The sequence below is a fragment of the Erinaceus europaeus genome, chromosome 10, assembly GCF_950295315.1.
Source record: "Erinaceus europaeus chromosome 10, mEriEur2.1, whole genome shotgun sequence".
Classification (NCBI taxonomy): domain Eukaryota; kingdom Metazoa; phylum Chordata; class Mammalia; order Eulipotyphla; family Erinaceidae; genus Erinaceus; species Erinaceus europaeus.
The window spans coordinates 23766803-23785068 of record NC_080171.1 but is presented as its reverse complement, the minus strand read 5'-3'; the positions used below and the strand labels follow the sequence as shown (position 1 = coordinate 23785068).

At 41.4% G+C, this 18266-nt stretch overlaps 1 protein-coding gene across 4 annotated transcripts in view; it reads right to left on the bottom strand.

The window, feature by feature from the left end:
- Positions 1–1414: 1414 nt before the first annotated feature.
- Positions 1415–18266, bottom strand: part of OSTF1 (osteoclast stimulating factor 1) — an 83753-nt gene continuing 66901 nt past the window's right edge. For 2 of the 4 annotated variants that reach the window (XM_060199304.1, XM_060199305.1), the window contains 4 exons: positions 17400–17449; positions 16013–16091; positions 11774–11872; positions 5111–5244 (listed from right to left, as the gene is read on the bottom strand). In XM_060199304.1, the coding sequence (XP_060055287.1) occupies positions 5126–5244; positions 11774–11872; positions 16013–16091; positions 17400–17449 (347 nt within the window). In that variant the 3' untranslated portion in view covers positions 5111–5125. Of the gene's footprint in view, positions 1937–2324; positions 2356–5110; positions 5245–11773; positions 11873–16012; positions 16092–17399; positions 17450–18266 lie in introns of those variants that run through there. The other 2 variants (XM_016193874.2, XM_016193875.2) reach the window with 2 other exon arrangements.

Below are 18266 nucleotides of genomic sequence, written 5' to 3'. Positions count from 1 at the left end.
ACACGTTACAATATGCAAGGACCCAGGTTTGAACCCCCAGTCCTCACCTATAGGAGGAAGCTTTGCAAGTGGTGAAGCAATGCTGCAAGTGTCTCTCTTTCTTTCTCTCTATCTCCCCTTTCCTCTCAATTTTTAGCTATCTCTATCCAATAAATAAAGATAATTTTTTAAAAATTTAAAAAGAAATGTGTCTTCTCAATAACTAATGTCTCAAGCTTAGTCAAAGTAGATGTAAATGTAGAAAAGTAAACATGAATTTGGTTATTATGATTCTCCAGTGCTAAGAAATACAAAATGTAATAAACTAAAACAGCTTAGGAGCCTATGTGACCTCTGCATCCCTGTAGATCTGAGCTCACATTCTATGGTCATGAGTAGGAACATTCCAAGCTGCCCCAATATCAGGACCCATCTTCCTCAGGTGTAGCATGGAGTATGTTGTCCAGCCTCCCTTCAGAGGATGGAACATTCTCTACCGTTGTTGATCCAGGTTGAGGGCAAGGTCCTATGGGGGGCCCACAAAGGGGTCTATTTTGTTGTTCCTGATAGAGATGACTGGTAACAATGGAAAGAAGGATTTATTCGAGGTCTGGGCCCATCATGTCTGACTGACATTCCTGACCCTCCAAAAATACCTGGTAAAGATCCTGACAAGTTTTCTCCTACTACTCCACAGCCTGGAAGTCCATCTAAGAATTTGCTTTTAATACTACACATTTTCAGATATAATATCAATTATCTTCTTCCCATGACACTTATCAGATTCTCTTAACTTAAATAGTAACAAGTGCACTTTATTCTTTTTCGAAAACCTATGATGTGTTTTGCCTGGAATTTGTCATATTCAGTTTTTATTATCCATCATCTTTATTCCTGCCATCTCAAATGAAAATGTGTTGAGCTTTGTACCTCAAATTTTTTTTATTATCTTTATTTGTTTACTGGATAGAGACAGTCAGAAATGGAGAGAGGAGAGAGAGATAGAGATACCTGCAGTCCTGCTCCACCACTCGTGAAGCTTTCCCCCCTGCAGGTGGGGACCAGGGGCTCGAACCAGGGTCTTTGGGCACTGTAACATGTGCACTCAACCAGGTGCGCCACCACCCGGCCCCTATACCTAAAATTTTAATGTTATTCAACACATGTCAAATAACAAAAAAAATGGATGCTATATTTGTAGAAGCATTTCTATTTCTGTGTTGGATTGTTTAAACTGGCAGACAAAAGGAGAATTTTTTCATTTAAATTTCCTTATCTTTCCAAGGTCACAGTACTATTATCAATCAATATGAAAGGATTTTAATAAATAGTACATAAAAAAGAAACTAAAACAAAACAGTATCTAAGCATAAATATGATTATTTTTATTTTTTTTATCAGCAAAGTGATAACCACAAAAAAAAAATCACAGAAATAAAGTCTTTTAAAATGTTTATTTTTGTCAGAATAGCTGACACTTTACTGTTAAATCTTTTGGTTTATTACTATAACAAGCATCACAACCCCAGCCTACCCCCCCCTTGAATAATCCATTCAAAATATCTAATCCTTGAAGTAAAGAACTTTAAAGAATAAAATATCATGATTTTTAAAAGAAAAAAATTCAAAAAATTTCTTTAGCTTGATAAATAGAAATAATCTCTCCTAGTCCTACTCTGATAAACAAAACTGTACTTTATACAGCAAAGTATGCAGTCACTGGTTGGCAAACTGAAGGTGAGAAGTATGCACTTGCTCATTCTACTCAAATACAGTGCAGTACTGCCACGTTTCATATAGACGTTTCTTTTTATAGTTACCAATACTCTTCTGGCAAAGACAGGGTTTGGAATGGCAAAAGCAACAGAAGGTTTAACTCTTGAAGCTCTGGGAGGAAATTAGTCTGAGTCTTCATCATCAAGATAGTCCTCGGCATTGCTTAATGTTCGAACTGCATCTGGGGGTGGGGGAGAGGAAGAGGAGAAATTACAAGTTGCTCAGATTTTTGTTTTCACCCTTAGACTTCCTGACAACTGACTGTGGTCCAGGGACTGTGCCATCAGAGGACCTTTTTCAACTTTTACTTTGAAAAATTTTTAAGTCTAACTGATTAATTTCTGCTCCGGCAGAGGCTGGCAAATCAATACATTTGTCTGAATGCTCCTGAGACATGCAGAAAAGTGAAACGTGGTGCTAAGTGGCCACTGTTCTGTCTCACACAAAACATCACCAGTCACGTGCACCAAGACTGACACAGAAGACACCAGAAAGTCACTTCACTCTGACACCTGTGATTCCAACCTCCTCTCCCAATGACAGGTGCACACAAGAGCCTATGGCCTTACCTGACAGCAAGATCACTGGGTAGAAAGGTAACTAATGGAAGGAACAAAGGAAAAGAGAGAGAATGAAAATACAGAAGCCCTGATTTCACTTTTGAAAACACTAATAATAAATCAAGTATGCTCAGAAGCAAAGGACAGAAATTTTAAAAATACTGTACTGGAAAAGAATAAATAAATAAGGTATTGGAAAAGAATAACCCCATTCAGTGTTAAACCAGCCTTGAATAGGGTTCATCTGACTGTTAGTTGTTCTACTATTCAACTATGCAGTCAAAATAATACAGGAGGTGTCTTTTTTTTTTTCTTTATTGGGGGTTTGGTGGTTTACAGTAAAGTTATGAAACATGGGTACAATTTCTCATCTCCCCATGCTAGGACCCCCAACTTAGGTCCTTTTCCATCATCATGCACCATGACCCCAGAGCTCACTTATACCCCTCAGGCTTCTCCCTTCCCCAGAATGCCTTGCTTTGGAGCAATACACCAAAGGGAAGTGAAATGCAAGTATACAAGACTGATAGAGCTAAATAAACACCTAACACCCAGATTATGGTCTCCAAGTACTATGTTTGCATAGTTAATTGAAGCTTTCAATGACTCCATGCCAGAGAGAGGAAATGTAAAAGCTGGACATAGGATCACCTGTTATGGCAGTAAAGCAAAGATTCTATTGAAAGGCTGGCTAAAGACAGTATTACTTTAAAAGGGTTCAGGACATGTCCTAAAGAGGCTTCCACTAGCCAAAGATGGACTATCAGTAGAATGAGCACAATGGATAAAATAAACAAACTCATTCCACATACAGCACAAAGAATTTCTTTTCTCCTTTAGAATCAGTGTGTGTTACCTTGAAAACTAAAATAAAAGAGAAAAAAAATTATTCTGTCCCTGCTATACAACCCTCTTCTTTTGGATAATGAGGCAGTTGATGAGGGGAATTTTTCCTTTAGAAAGTGTTCCAGCTGAATGGAAATCAAGACAGAACTGAGCTGGGCAAATCAATTTCTCTCCTTCCTTCCTCTTAGGGATGCTGTGAAACTCAGTTTCTCTGAAAGCTTTCCACATGCCTAAGTGGCAAGTCTTGTCTATTCACAGCCCATGTGGTTAACTATCTCCTAGCACTGCTTCCCATTCTCTACCTCAATTCCTTTATTCCTCAGACTCCCTGCCCTGGATTTACCTCACACAAATTAAGCTCCAACATTTAAAACCACCAATAAAGATGGCGGGAGAGACACAGTAAGATGGTGAGGCATAAAGTGATATATATTTACATAGGGACCAGGGAGGTGATGCAGTAGATAAAGTCTTAAGATGCTCAAGCATGAGTTTATGAGATAGCATAATGGTTAAGCAAAGAGACTCTCATGCCTGAGGCTCCAAGGTCCCAGGTTCAATCCCCTGCACCACTGTAAGCCAAAGCTGAGAATTGCTCTGGTTAAAAAATAAAAAACAAATAGTAAGGAGTTGGGCAGTAGCACAAGGACTTGCGTAAGGATCCCAGTTCGAGACCCTAGCTCCCCCCCTGCAGGGGGGTTGCTTCACAAGTGGTGAAGCAGGTCTGCAGGTGTCTTCCTCTCCCCCCTCTGCCTCCCCTCCTCTCTCCATTTTTCTCTGTCCTATCCAACAACAACAACATCATCAATGGCAATAGTAACAACGACAACAAGGGCAACAAAATGGGGGAAATGGCCTCCACAAGCAGTGAATCTGTAGTGCAACCCCCAGTGTCCCATGTGCCAGAGTGACCCTCTGCTTCTTTTTCTACCCCCGTCCACCCTTTCTTTCTCTCTTTCTCTCATTAACAAATAAATCATTATTTTTAAAACGAAAATTACAGGGACCTAATGTGTGAACCTGGTGGAGCACACAGTACCATGCTCAAGGACCCAGGTTCAAGCCTCCACTCCCCACCTGCAGGTGGAATGCTTCATGATTAGTGAAGCAACGCAGCAGGTGTTTCTCTTCCTCTCTCACTCTCCATCACCTCTTCCCTTTTCAGTTTCTTTGTCTCTATCAAATAAATAAAATCTATCTAAAAATGTAAGTCATAAAAATAAAAAAGAAATTAAAGTTTAAGAATTAATTTATTGGCTCGCTCTACAAGGCCCAAAGATTATATCACCTTGCAGAATTTAATACTGAATCAATACAAATTTGGAAGGTAGAATGAGTGAGCAGACAAAGATCACCTTGAGTCCCATCCTACAAAGACTACAGAAAGCTAAAGGGGAAACAAAGAAGCTCCAACTGTTTGTGTGGAAGCTTTGGGGTGGGTATAGCTCTCTGGTCTGAGAAGGTGTGTTATTTTTTATTCCTGTTAGGATCAAGCTCATAGTGCATATATTTTAATAACCTTCAGCTCATAAGAAGTCTTACTCCTTGATCAGGACATGGGGGAGGTTCCCGTAGAGCAACAGGAAGTCAGTGGCAGAGAAAGGAAGTTAGGCCACAGACTTGCTTCCTGGCTCAGCCAAAGCAGCAGGAAGCAGGGCGGCACGTAAGTAAAAGTGTCTCCCACAGGGGTGCAAGTATGGCTTCTCTATCGTAGCACAGCTGAGGGGGACCACATCAGCCAGTGAGCACGTTGCAGTGAGGCAGACTCTATATCCACTCACACATGGTTACTTTAAAGAAAGACCTGCCAGCAACTTAAAACAAACCACCCCACTAAAAATGGGGAGAGGACATAGAATCTTTATTGAGGAAGAGATCCAGAGGACCAGCAGACACATGAAAAAAATGTTCAAAGTCACTGGTTATTAGAGAAATGCAAATAAAGATGACAACGAGATGCCACTTTACACCTGTGAGAATGTAATGCATTGCAAAGGGCTGAAACAACAGGTGCTGGCAAAGATGTAGGGGGAGGCAAAGGATCCTCCTCCACTGCTGGGAACCCTGCAGAATGATTTAAATCCTGTGAAAAACAGTCGGGGGTGGGGGAAGGCTGGTCGGTAGCTCAGTGGGTTAAGTGCATACAGCGCAAAACACAAAGACCGGCTTAAGAGTCCCAGTTCGAGCTCCCAGCTCCCCCCACCTGCAGGGGGGTCGCCTCACAAGCGGTGAAGCAGGTCTGCAGGTGTCTGTCTTTCTTCCCCCCTTTTTGTCTTCCCCATCTCTCTCAATTTCTCTCTGCCCTGTCCAACAACAATAGCTATGACAACAATAACAACTACAAGTACAGTAAGGGCAACAAAAAGGGGGAAAAGTAGCCTCCAGGAGCAGTGGATTCATAGTGCAGGCACGGAGCCCCAGCAATAACCCTGGAGGCAAAGAGAAAAAAAAAGAAAAAGAAAAAAAGAAAAACCAATCTGGAGGTTTCTCAGGACACAAACCCCTCACAGAATGGGAGAAGATCTTTACATGCCATACATCAGATAAGAGTTTAATAACCAACATATATAAAGAGCTTGCTAGACTCAACAAGACAACAAATAACCCCATACAAAAATGGGGGGAGGACTTGGACAGAATATTCACCACAGAAGAGATCCAAAAGGCCGAGAAACACATGAAAAAATGCTCCAAGTCTCTGATTGTCAGAGAAATGCAAATCAAGACAACAATGAGATATCACTTCACTCCTGTGAGAATGTCATACATCAGAAAAGGTAACAGCAGCAAATGCTGGAGAGGGTGTGGGGTCAAAGGATCCCTCCTGCACTGCTGGTGGGAATGTCAATTGGTCCAACCTCTGTGGAGAACAGTCTGGAGAACTCTCCGAAGGCTAGAAATGGACCTACCCTATGATCCTGCAATTCCTCTCCTGGGGATATATCCTAAGGAACTCAACACATCCATCCAAAAAGATCTGTGTACACATGTGTTCTTGGCAGCACAATTTGTAATAACCAAAACCTGGAAGCAACCCAGGTGTCCAACAACAGATGAGTGGCTGAGCAAGTTGTGCTCTATATACACAATGGAATACTACTCAGCTGTAAAAAATGATGACTTCACCATTTTCAGCCGATCTTGGATGGACCTTGAAAAAATCATGTTGAGTGAAATAAGTCAGAAACAGAAGGATGAATATGGGATGGTCTCACTCTCAGGCAGAAGTTGAAAAACAAGATCAGAAAAGAAAACACAAGTAGAACCTGAAATGGAATTGGCGTATTGCACCCAAGTAAAAGACTCTGGGGTGGGTGGGTGGGAGAATACAGGTCCATGAAGGATGATAAATGACATAGTGGGGGTTGTATTGTTAAATGGGAAACTGGGGAATGTTATGCATGTACAAACTATTGTATTTACTATTGAATGTAAAACATTAATTCCCCAATAAAGAAATAAATTTTTTAAAAAAAGGACACAAGAAATGGATCCACCCTCTGATCCAGTAGTTCCTCTCCCAGGGATCTAGCTATGGAATACAAACACCTATCCCCAGAGACCTACATACACTTATGTTCATAACAGCATATTCTAGAAGCAAACTAAATATCCAAGGACCAGTGTTGGGTGGTTGAGAAATTCAGAATACTACTCAGCGATAAGAAGTGATGGAGGGCGGAGGGTAGATGGCATAATGGTTATGCAAACAGACTCTCATGCCTGAGGCTCCAAAGTCCCAGGTTCAATCCCCCGCACCACCATAAGCCAGAGCTGAACAGTGCTCTGGTAGAAAGAAAGAAAGAAAGAAAGAAAGAAAGAAAGAAAGAAAGAAAGAAAGAAAGAAAGAAAGAAAGAAAGAAAGAAAAGTTTATTCTGTTTCCGGAACTTGAAGGAATCATGTTAGGTGACAGTATCCAGAAGAACAACAAATACTGAAATGATCTCTCCCATAGGTGATAATTAAGAAGGAAGGCAAGGGGGGCAGGTAGTAGCACAGCAGGTTAAGCACATGCGGCGTGAAGCACAAGGACCTGAGTAAGGATCCCGGTTTGAGCCCCCGGCTGCCCACCTGCAGGAGGGGTCACCTCACTAATGGTGAAGCAAGTCTGCAGGTGTCATCTTTCTCTCCCCCTTTCTGTCTTCCCCTTCTCTCTCAATTTCTCTCTGTCTTATTCAACAGCAATAACAACAACAAGGGCAACAAAATGGGGAAAATGGCCTCCAGGAGCAGTGGATTCATAGTACAGGCACCGAACTGAAGCAATAACCCTGGAGGTAAAAAAAAAAAAAAAAAAAAAAAAAGGAAGAAGGAGGAGGAGGAGGAGGAGGAGGAGGAGGAGAAGCAGCAGCAGCAAGGCAAGGAAAGAGAAACATGGGTGAAACCTGGACTGGGTGGCATGCAAAGACAAGGCCTCTGCACGAGGGAGAGGTGGGAAGGCAGGTGCTGGGTGTCCACAGTGCTGAAGAGGAATTAGGACGGCCGTGCAGATAACCTATGACAGGAAGATAAGAAACTGCCATGTGTTCAACAACAGTCCTTTAAGTCATTATTTGATAAAGAAAACGAAAACTGGGGGACTTTATCTGTCAGTGAGTATTGATGGCTTAAAAAATTCAAGAATCCCAAGTTACCTTAGTGGTTTGCACTCTATATGAAACTAACACAAATACAAATCTGGAGCCAATACAGATCTGGAATAAAAGACAAAAGGAAGAGCGGATTCTTTAAGAGGGCTGTGATATAAATCAGATTACAAGTAAAGGTAATTGTAGGGAGATCTTTTGAAGTCAAGATGAGAGAGGACTGGTGGCTAGTGTTGATTAGCTCAAGTAGGAGATCACATTTATGTTATGGCTTCTGCAGGAATGAAATACGGACTAGCATAGCAGTGCCTTTTCTCAAAAATCAAAATGCTGTATGAATGACGGAGAAATGATTTTTCAAAAGCTCACAAATAAATGGGAATTCAATTCAAATGATAAAAACAGAAATTAGTATCTCATTATACAAATATAAGAAGTCTGAAAATGACAATGCCCTGAGGAGAAAAATGGAAGTAAGTGTACTTAGCCTCTATGACAGAAATTTCTCAAAAGGTGTTTTGGTGATTCTCCACCAATAAGAATCAGTCAAAACTTCAGACTCTATAGCAATAGTAAAAGGTCTGGAATAATGATTGGCAAAATGCTTAACAGAAACCCATTCTCCGTTATGCTAAGTTCCCTTCTAAACAAAGACAGAAAAATGCACCAGTTACTGAATTGTACTTCAAAGTGATATTAAAGTACCAAATATAAGAGAGGTTTGGAAAGAAAAAAAATATATATATATACACACACACACACATATTGACTATTCTTCCAACAAAATCGCCTTCTTTATCTTTCTTCCTTCCTTCCTTCCTCCATTTGTTTCTTTTCTTTCCTCCCCACCCCCACCCCACTGAGGCCAGGAGAGTGTAAAAGAGTACAAGGAGAGGTGAAAGGGAAAAATTCAAGGCTGACTTCCTAGTATGTCTTTTCAGGTTATCACTGTACTTTGAGAGTATTTTAGGGGACACATTCAAAAGGGTGTGCACTGAGAAGGCAAGCAAGCAGCCATGCTCTGGGAAGTGAGAATGAAGAGTGATGCAAATGTGTCTGACACTTTTTTTAACACCTTTTTCAATACAACCACAACGTTTTCTCTCTCTCTCATAAACCTTATTTCCCACATCAAAAGATATGTATTATCTTTAAGAATGTACACCTAGGAGGCTGGATGATGATGGGCCCAGTGGAGTGCACACATTACAGTGCACTAGGGCCTGGGTTTGAGTCCCCAGTCCCCACCTGCAGTAGGGGGAAGCTTCACGAATGGTGAAGTAGTGCTAGTATCTCTTTCTCCCTCTAGATCTCCCTGTTCCCCTCAATTTCTGTTTCTATCCAAGATTTAAAAAAAAAAAATTATTTTAAAGTCCACCCAGGAACATGAGTAAATATGTGGTCCATTTCAGTGGGTCTGAGGACACTGGGATGGGGAGAAGATAGTGAGGTAGGGGTAGAATGGAAAGAGGGGGTGAACGTGAGTTATACCCCAGTTCACACCTGCAGGGGGAAGCTTCACAAGCTGCAAAGCAGAGTCGAAGATGTCTCTCTACCCACCTCTGCCCTATCAGTTTCTCTCTGTCCTGTCAAAAAAAAGAAAAAGAAAAAAAAAGAAAAAAGGAAGTCAGTTGTATCCCAGTGCCCCATGGTGAAGGGGGCTGGCACTTTACTGAGGTGAGGTAAGATAATGTGGGCTAGCCCATACTTAGAGGACATATGAAACTGAACCCTTGATACAACAGTCTCATAAAACATTTTCTCAAACAAATTAATAACCAGGAAAAAAGAATGTGCAACTAAAACTTTTTAAATCATCCACAGTAGTAAGAACAGCTACAATTTGACAAAGCCTAGGACAACTATACCAGTTAAAATAGCAACAAAATAAGGGGCCAGGTGGTGGTGCCCCTGGTTGAGCATATGCATTAGAGTATACAAGGGCCCGGTTTCGAGCCCCCAGTCCACACCTGCAGGGGGAAAGCTTTGTGAGTGGAGAAGCAGTGTTGCAGGTGTCTCTGTCTCTCTTGCACTCTATTACTCTCTTCCCTCTCAATTTCTGACTGTCTCTAATACAAAAAAAAAAAAAGCAACAATATTTCAATAACGTTTTACTTTATGCTTATTTGTTGATTTGTTTATGTTTGCTATGCACTGGGGGTTGAATCTGAAACCTGCTAAGGCATGAAACAGTTGCCATCATTATTTTTCTGGGCCTTGCTTCTACATATTTTATTCAAAGACAGATTAATTTACTTTTACAAATGTGCACACAAATGGGAAGAGAAAGCACAGGGTACTGTTCCAGCATAGGTAGTACCTGGGATTGAGCTCAGGCCTCACACATGCAAGTCCCATGCTCCACTGGCTGTACCGCTTCCTGGGTCACTTCCCGTTCCATTAAAACATGTAGAACGCAGGAGCCAGCTGAGCAGGGAGTATATCCTGCCAGGACCCAGCTCAAGTCCACGTCTTGTGCCAAATGAGTGTGTCATGGCACAAGAGAAACTCTGCTACTGGGGCATCTCTCACTTTCTTTTTAAAATAAATCTTTTTCATTCTACTTTACTTGTTAGAACAGAAAGAAATAGAGGGGAGGGGTAGATAGATACCTGCAGACCTGCTTTATAGCTCATGAAGCTTCCCTTTCTGTAGGTGGGGACCAGGGGCCTGAACCCCGATCCTTCTGCATGGTAATGTGTGCATTCTATTAGGTGCACACATTGGCCCTGCTCTCTGTCTCTTTATTCAAATAAAAATAATGAATTATTTAGTCCAGGAGCAATTAAATCATGTATGAGCAATGCTCCAGTTCCAATAAATAAAATAAATGAGAGAGAAAGAGAACCACCCCTGTAACACATCTGGAAAAAAAAAATACATCTGCAACCCCACATTCTGAAGGGAGGTTGGGACAACCTACAATGTCACTGGAGGAAGACTGGTCCTGAAATGAGAAGAACCTAAATTTTTCCTTGTTGTGACTATGAGTCCAAGTTCAGACTGACAGGGATGCAGAGGTTACCCAGGATCTTGTGCTAAATATGAATAGATAAGGGCCCTAGGTAAGACTGATGGGGTTAACAGTTAATAGTATTTATATACTATCCTGTTTGGCAGCTACTCTGCCCTATTGCAGCTTTGTAGTCCTATTCCCAAGTCTGACACCATCTTCCCTGACTGTTGTTGTCTTAGCCCACCTGCATGTTAGCTATTAGGCTCAGGCAGAAATGACTAAAGCCATGGACCCCTAAAATGGACTTCCTAGCTTCTTCCCACACCAAGACCCTTAGTTCCATCTGCTCTAGTCTGACCTTTAGGTTCCTGATTAAACAAATTGTCCTTTATATCTTACTGCTTTTCAGCCACCACGTTGCAGACGCTACCATGATGTCATCCTGACTTCCCTGGGCAGATGACTTCACCAATGTATCCTGGAACCCCACTTCCCCAGAGCCCTGCCGCACTAGGGAAAGACAGAGACAGGTTGGAGGTATGGATCAACCTGCCAACATCCATGTTCAGCAGACAATCAGTTACAGAAGCCAGACCTTCCACCTTCTGCACCCTATGAGGAATTGTGGTCCATGCCTCCAGAGGAATAGAGTAGGGAAGTTTCCAGTGGAAGGGATGGGATATGTAACTCTGGTGGTGGGAATCATGGAATTGTACCCTTCTCATCCTACAATCTTGTTAATCATTATTAAATCACTAATAAAAAAATACATCTGCAATGAGGAGAGGCAGACTAAGAATCCCTGACATGTGCTGCACTGGTAAGTACAGTCATTAGAACTTGACTATAAGGAAAAAAGAAATATACAAAAATAGTCAAATATCAGTGTCTTCAAAGTGGCTTGCATGAAGGTATTCTTGTATACTGGAGTGTCCAGTTTAGGCATCAAATTATACTTCTGAATCACTTGAAGAGTGGATATTAAGAAAAAATTTTTTTCCTAGATTGAATCAGTCTGGATTATTGATCCAGTGGCATCTGAGGAAAAAGAAAGGCTGAAAGCAAGTACCTGTTCCTTGTTTCTTTTTCAGAAGAGATGCACAGGCTGCATTCGTTGCCATTTCAAGGGCCAGCTTCTTCTCATTGTTTCTTAAGTCCGTTCTAGCACCTGCCCCAACATAAGAAAATAATATTAGTTTTTTCAAGACTAGATAGTATCAGCCAATCCTTTTTCCAGCGAAACTAATTAGTTTCAGCGAAACTAGTTCTTCCTTCAGGGAAGAACTAACTAAAGAATAATCTTCACCAAGCAGTGAACTTTTTAAATATCATGTTTTGGTTATCGTTTTGTCTGATTTTTTTTTTTTTTTAAACCACGGCATTGCTCAGCTCTGGTTTATGGTGGCACAGGGGACTGAATCTGGGACTTCAGAGCCTCAGGTAGGAAAGTCTTTTAGCATAACCATTTAGTCATTTCTCCTAAGCAAGAAGTTAGCCTTTAAAAAAAAATGTCCTCTGGGGATCGGATGGTAGCACAACAGGTTAAGCACACATGGTGTAACAATTAAAAAAAAAAAAAGTCCTCAGAAGTAATAATGTATTTGGCGTCTTTGATCCAGGAACTGATTGCTGCATCTGTGGTGACCATGCATAATTAGAATGTAGCCTTTGCTCCCAAGTCTCTCCATAGGAGTGCATGTGGGTGTGTGTGTGTGTGTGTGTGTGTGTGTGTGTGTGTGTGTGTGTGTGGTTTTACTGTACCTGTGATAAATCCTAAATCAGGTAGACTCCTCTGGTTACATATGTCTCAGCCCAAGTTTTTAAGAGATTAAATTCAGTGTGCCCTTTGCCTTATCTTCCCTTTGCCTTATCTTCTGTTCAATAAGATCTTTAGAAAAGACCATGTGAGTTGAGCTAAAGGGGATTAATACTGTATAAATCTAGGTATACTCTCATGCAAATTTACAGGAAAAGAACACACTAGAACCTCAAGGTGTTCTGCTGTTGCCACAGCCCATCTTGTACTGGCCGGTTCCCTTGTCTCCCTATTGTGTTAAGATTTGCATCAGTAAGTCCCAGGTTCAATCCCCTGCACCACCATAAGCCTGAGCTGAGCAGTGCTCTGGTGTTTCTCTCTCTCTCTCTCTCTGCATCTCTCTCAAAACTAAAATTAATAAAAAAAAATTTAAAAAAAAGATTTGCATCAGAATTCATGAATATATTCTCACTGTTGAAGGTGTGAAGATATAGAAGTAGGCTGAAAAAAGTATACATTCCATCTTTCAGCAAACCTTCTTCCTTCCTCCGTCCTCCCCTTTCACCATTCCCAAAAAGTGGATGTCAGCTTTTGTCTCTTGCGCATGCATGCATTCATGGATATATTCATTCATGCACAATCATACCTCTTGTACTTGGTCTATAAGGTGATGTTTGGTTGTTTTTAACTTTTTTATTATACTTTTTCCTTTTTATTTTAATTATGTTACAGAGAGAAACAGGGAGAGAGAGAGAGAGAAAAACACCTGCAACCCCTTCATGAAGCTTCTCCCCGGTAGGTGGGGACAGGGAGCTTGAACCCAGGTCTTTGCACACTATAATATGTGCATTCAACCAGGTTCACCATTGCTTAGCTCCCACTTAACACACAGTCTTATAACTCCATCTGTTTAAATGTTTATAAATGGATTCCATCTCATGAATGTTCCAAAATTTAGTCACCCTCTTGAATGAAGGGGGCCTTCAGCTGCTTTCGATTTAATTATCACAAATAAAACCATCACGGAGATTCTTGGACATCTTTGACCACATGTGTTCCTGATGGATGCTTTCTTACAAGCAGGACTGAAATTAAGGATGGATACATCTTTAATTCTGCTAGCTACCATCACATTGTTTTCTATGAAGGCTTTGCCAATTAACACTCTTGGCCGCAGTGCACAATACTGTCATTTTTTTTTTTTTTTAAACCACATCCTCTTTCACAAATTAAAAGCAGATGTGCTAAAACTTAAAGGCACAGACATAGAGTTAAGAAAAACAAGTGTAGGGAGTTGGGTGGTAGCGCAGAGGGTTAAGTGCACGTGGCGCAAAGTGCAAGGACCAATGTAAGGATCCCGGTTCGAGCCCCCAGCTTCCCACCTGCAAGGGAGTCACTTCACAGGTGGTGAAACAGGTCTGCAGGTGTCTATCTTTCTCTCCCCTTCTCTTCCCCATCTCTCTCCATTTCTCTCTGTCCTATCCAATAACAGCGACATTAATAACAACAATAATGACTACAACAATAAAACAAGGGCAACAAAAAGGAAAATAAATATCTTTTAAAAAAGAAAGAAAGAAAATCAAGTGTTTAATTAGAAACACAGTGATCTTATGTGAAATATCTTTCTCTCATCCACAGTGATAGACAGAAAAACTCCATTTTCTGAGCACTGTGCTGTGGGTCAGAAGTCCAGAGGGTAGAGATTCTAGGGTCCACACCACACACTCACTTTCTGTCAGGACTAGAAATGATAAGCAGTGAGGCCACCCAAGAAGCACCACCACAAGGACAGGATGGTGGCGCACCCAGTTAAGCCTACACATCATCATGACCAGGGACCTGGTTTGACATCCCCCCACACCCCATCCTCACTCGCAGGAGGATGCTGAGCAAGTCTGCAGGTGTTTCTCTCCCTCTCTATTCCATTCCCCTCTCAATTTCTCTCAGTCCTGGCAAATAAAATAGAAAGAAAAATAAATAGTAAGGAAAAATTGGTCATTGGGAGCAGTGGATTTGCAGTGCTGGCACTGAGCCCCAGTGATAACCCTGGGGGCAAGCAAGCAAACAAACAAATAAACACACAAACAAACAAACAGCACCATCACTTTCAGTGTCCTTCACCAGCACTGCCCAAGTGTAACAGGAGCTATGTATGGATTGAAATTTCCTAATAGTTTCATTGTCAAAGAAAAAATGAGTGTTTTACCAAATTATCTGAAATATTGTCACTTTGTCATGTAATCAGTGTAAATATTTTTGTGATCATGGACATCTCTCTTTTTTTTTTTTTTTTTTTTGCCTCCTGGGTTATCGCTGGGGCTTGGTGCCTGCACTATAAATCCACTGCTCCTAGAGGCCATTTTCTTCCCCTTTTGTTGCCCTTGTTGTTGTTACTGTTGGATAGGACAGAGAGAAATCGAGAGAGGAGGGGAAGACAAAGAAAGGGAGAGAAAGACAGACACCTGCAGACCTGCTTTACCACTTGTGAAGAGACTCCTTCTGCAAGTGGGGAGCCAGTGGCTCCAACCGGGATCCTTACTCTGGTCCTTGTGCTTCGACACCCACCCCCACCACCACCACTCCGAACATAGATATCTCTTTTTCACAGTCTGTGAGCTGTCATGTGCAATTCACACTCCCACTTCCTAGCATCCTCCAGCACCAAGTGTTCAAACAGCAAAGGTGGCAGGGCTGCCATCACAGAGTGCTGACACAAGCTTTTTTTGGGGGGGTCTTAGCAATAGTCCCCCCATGATGTCTAATCTTGCATTTTATTTATTTTGCTTTTCCAACGCCTTGCTCAGCTCTGGCTGATGGTGGTGGTAGGGACTGAATCTGGGACCTCAGAGCCTCAGGCATGAGAGTCTTTCTGCAGAAGGACTGTGCTGTCTCCCTCCCAGCTGGAGTCTGTTGTTTGAGATTCAGAGTTGACATCATCAGGATACTTCACATCAGAAACACTGCCTGACATACGCTCAACAGCTGTGCTGAGGAGCCCTCACAACTGTGCAATCTCACATCACTTGTGGGGGGGGTTCTCCAGCTGCCCCATGGAACAAGGTGACACCCAAATAGTCGTGCCTGGTCCTCTGCAAGAGGTAATTGATATTTGTGGGACACTTGGAAAAGTGGATCATCAGTTCATAATTCTTTTTTTTTTAAGATTTTTATTTAACTGGGTAAGAAAGAGAGAAATTGGGGGGGGGAGCTAGACAGAGAAACATCTGCAGACCTGCTTCACTGCTCATGAAGCTCCCCCCCGCAGGTGGGGACCAGGGGACTTGAACCCAAGTCTTTGAGCATGATAATATGTGCACTCTATCAGGACCCAGACCCAAATCTGTTAGGCTTTAAGAATGGTCATTACATGGAGAAAAATGAAAGATTTATAATGTTAGTAACTATAAATGGAGGGAAACAAAATTGGCACAAAATAATGGAATACATTCAATGTTAGTAAGATATATATATATATATAGAGAGAGAGAGAGAGATTAAAAATATCCCAAGCTTAAAATAAGAAGCCACCACCCAATTCCCACACTTCACCTTTTGCCAGAAGCAGCTGGACAATATCTGCATAGCCCTTCCACGCAGCAGCGTGCAAAGCTGTGTCTCCCAACTTGTTCTACGGTGATAAAACACAAGAGAGCATTTTAGAAACTGAGTGCAGACAGAGGGGAAAAGAACAGTGGGAACAAGGAAATGACTGCAGAGCCCAGGACTTGCATGCCTGAGACAATGAGTTCAACTCCCAGCATTGGATGTACCAGAACAAAGCTCCAGCTTCTCTCTCTCTCTCTATGTCTCACCCTTTTTCATGTGAAACTAGCATTTGTGTGCTCATTCATCCTCTCTCCAAATATACATATACATGGATATATATATATACACACACATATATATGTATATCCTATGAAATAAATATAAATAAATCTTTAAAAAATAAAGTGTGGACTGAATTTCAGATGACTTTAAATAAACCTTAAAATGAAGACAAAGTTATAAAATTCTACAAAGGGAAGAAGTCCCAGGAGATAAGAAATGAGTCACTTGGGGAGTTGGAATGAGAGAAAGAGAAACTGAATGGGAGAACACAAGTGAAAGGCATATGCCTGAAGAGAGAGATGTCAGAGGACAAACAAACATATCTGCCTCCCAGAAACCCAGACATGAATATCCCTAGAGACTGGAGCAGGACTGAGGTGAGGGGGTGAAAAAGAGAGCATTGGAGGAAGTGATTATGAAAAGGAATTAGAACCCCAGGTCTCCTTCCTCTTTCCTGTCAGGTAACAGAACTGCCCTGTCAGGAATTTAACCAGGTAGTTCCCTCATGAAACTCGGAAGGACAAGAGAAGGTGGCAATGAGGAACCCGGTAAGGAAGTGTTCCCTGCCACACACACAGTTCAAGTTCAGGCCCTGGCACCACATCAGGGGGTACTACAATACCAGAGGAAGCCATGTCTACCGTATAACTAAGAACTAAGATGTGATACATTGGGAAGAGAAGAGAAGTGGCTGGAGCTGGAAGGTAAGAGCAGGGCAGCTGACAAACTTACACATTCACCTGTTAGGCAGGATACCAAAATAGGCATGCCGATGATACAGGGTAAGACCTCCAATAACCATATTATTCAATAACATGAAGGTAGAAAGAACAAGTTTAAGAATTAAAAGAGACACACAAGAATGAATTTAGCAGGCATATAGGAACTACACACAATTTGAACAACACTTAATTTTAAACTGTGCTCTTACAGTATTTTGATTTAAAGTGTCATGAGAAAGAAAAAAAAATGGGGAGCGGTCAGTTTCATATAAGCTGTTAAAAGTAGGAAAAAGCACATGGTGGGGGCAAGGTCATGACACTGAGATTTTACATGACCGTAAGCTGTACAAAAAGAACACGGCAAGTGTGTTAGATAGTAAGCTAACCTGTTGGTTCAGTTCAATGTTTGGTTGAGTAAATAGCATTTCCACGATATCTGAAATTCAAATACAAAAGATATATTTTAAGAATAAAAAGTGAAAGTTGGATAAGACTAAAAGTCCAAATAAAAATTTTTCAGTATCATTACTGGCAGCCAAAGTAGAATTATTTAAGGGAAATTTTTTTTTCAGATAATCTGGCTTCTGCATTTTCACATTATACAGGAATATGTTTATATTCACAATGCATTTATGTCCATATAAATAGCCTATACTTACCAACCCAAATCAGGTAAGCTTCCTGGAGGGCCAGCAATACATTTTCTTTTGGATAGTTTTTTGGAATTGTTAGGTTCTTTGTCTCTCATTGTTACTGGAGGTGTGTGTGTGTGTGTGTGTGTGTGTGTGTGTGTGTGTGTGTGTGTGTGTGTACACCACAGAGAGGGTCAGAAAGCAAGTGCAAAAGGCAGATTTGGGGGCAAGATAAAATGCATGTAGGAACTTAACTTGTCATCACTGTCGGTCACACAGGGAAAGTTATCAACTGAGTCTCTATGGTAAGAAATGTTAGCTTTCTCCAGAATCTAACAGTTTGCAGGTAAACATAAATCATAATTCATAAAAGCACACTTTGAGGAAAAGGATAAGCCAGAGGAGTCAATTCTGCTTCTTTCTTTCAAGAAACTGAGACCACAATACTAAAGCTTTCCTCAATGCAGTGTGGGCCAGACTCAAACCTGAGTCACACATGTCAGCATGTTATCTCAATGAGCTATTTTGCTGGCCCTGCCCCTTGATCATGAAGACTCAAAAGCAGGTTGTTTTTACTTCCCCATAACCTTGTGAAGCCACAGAGATGAAAAGGAGTTTCTA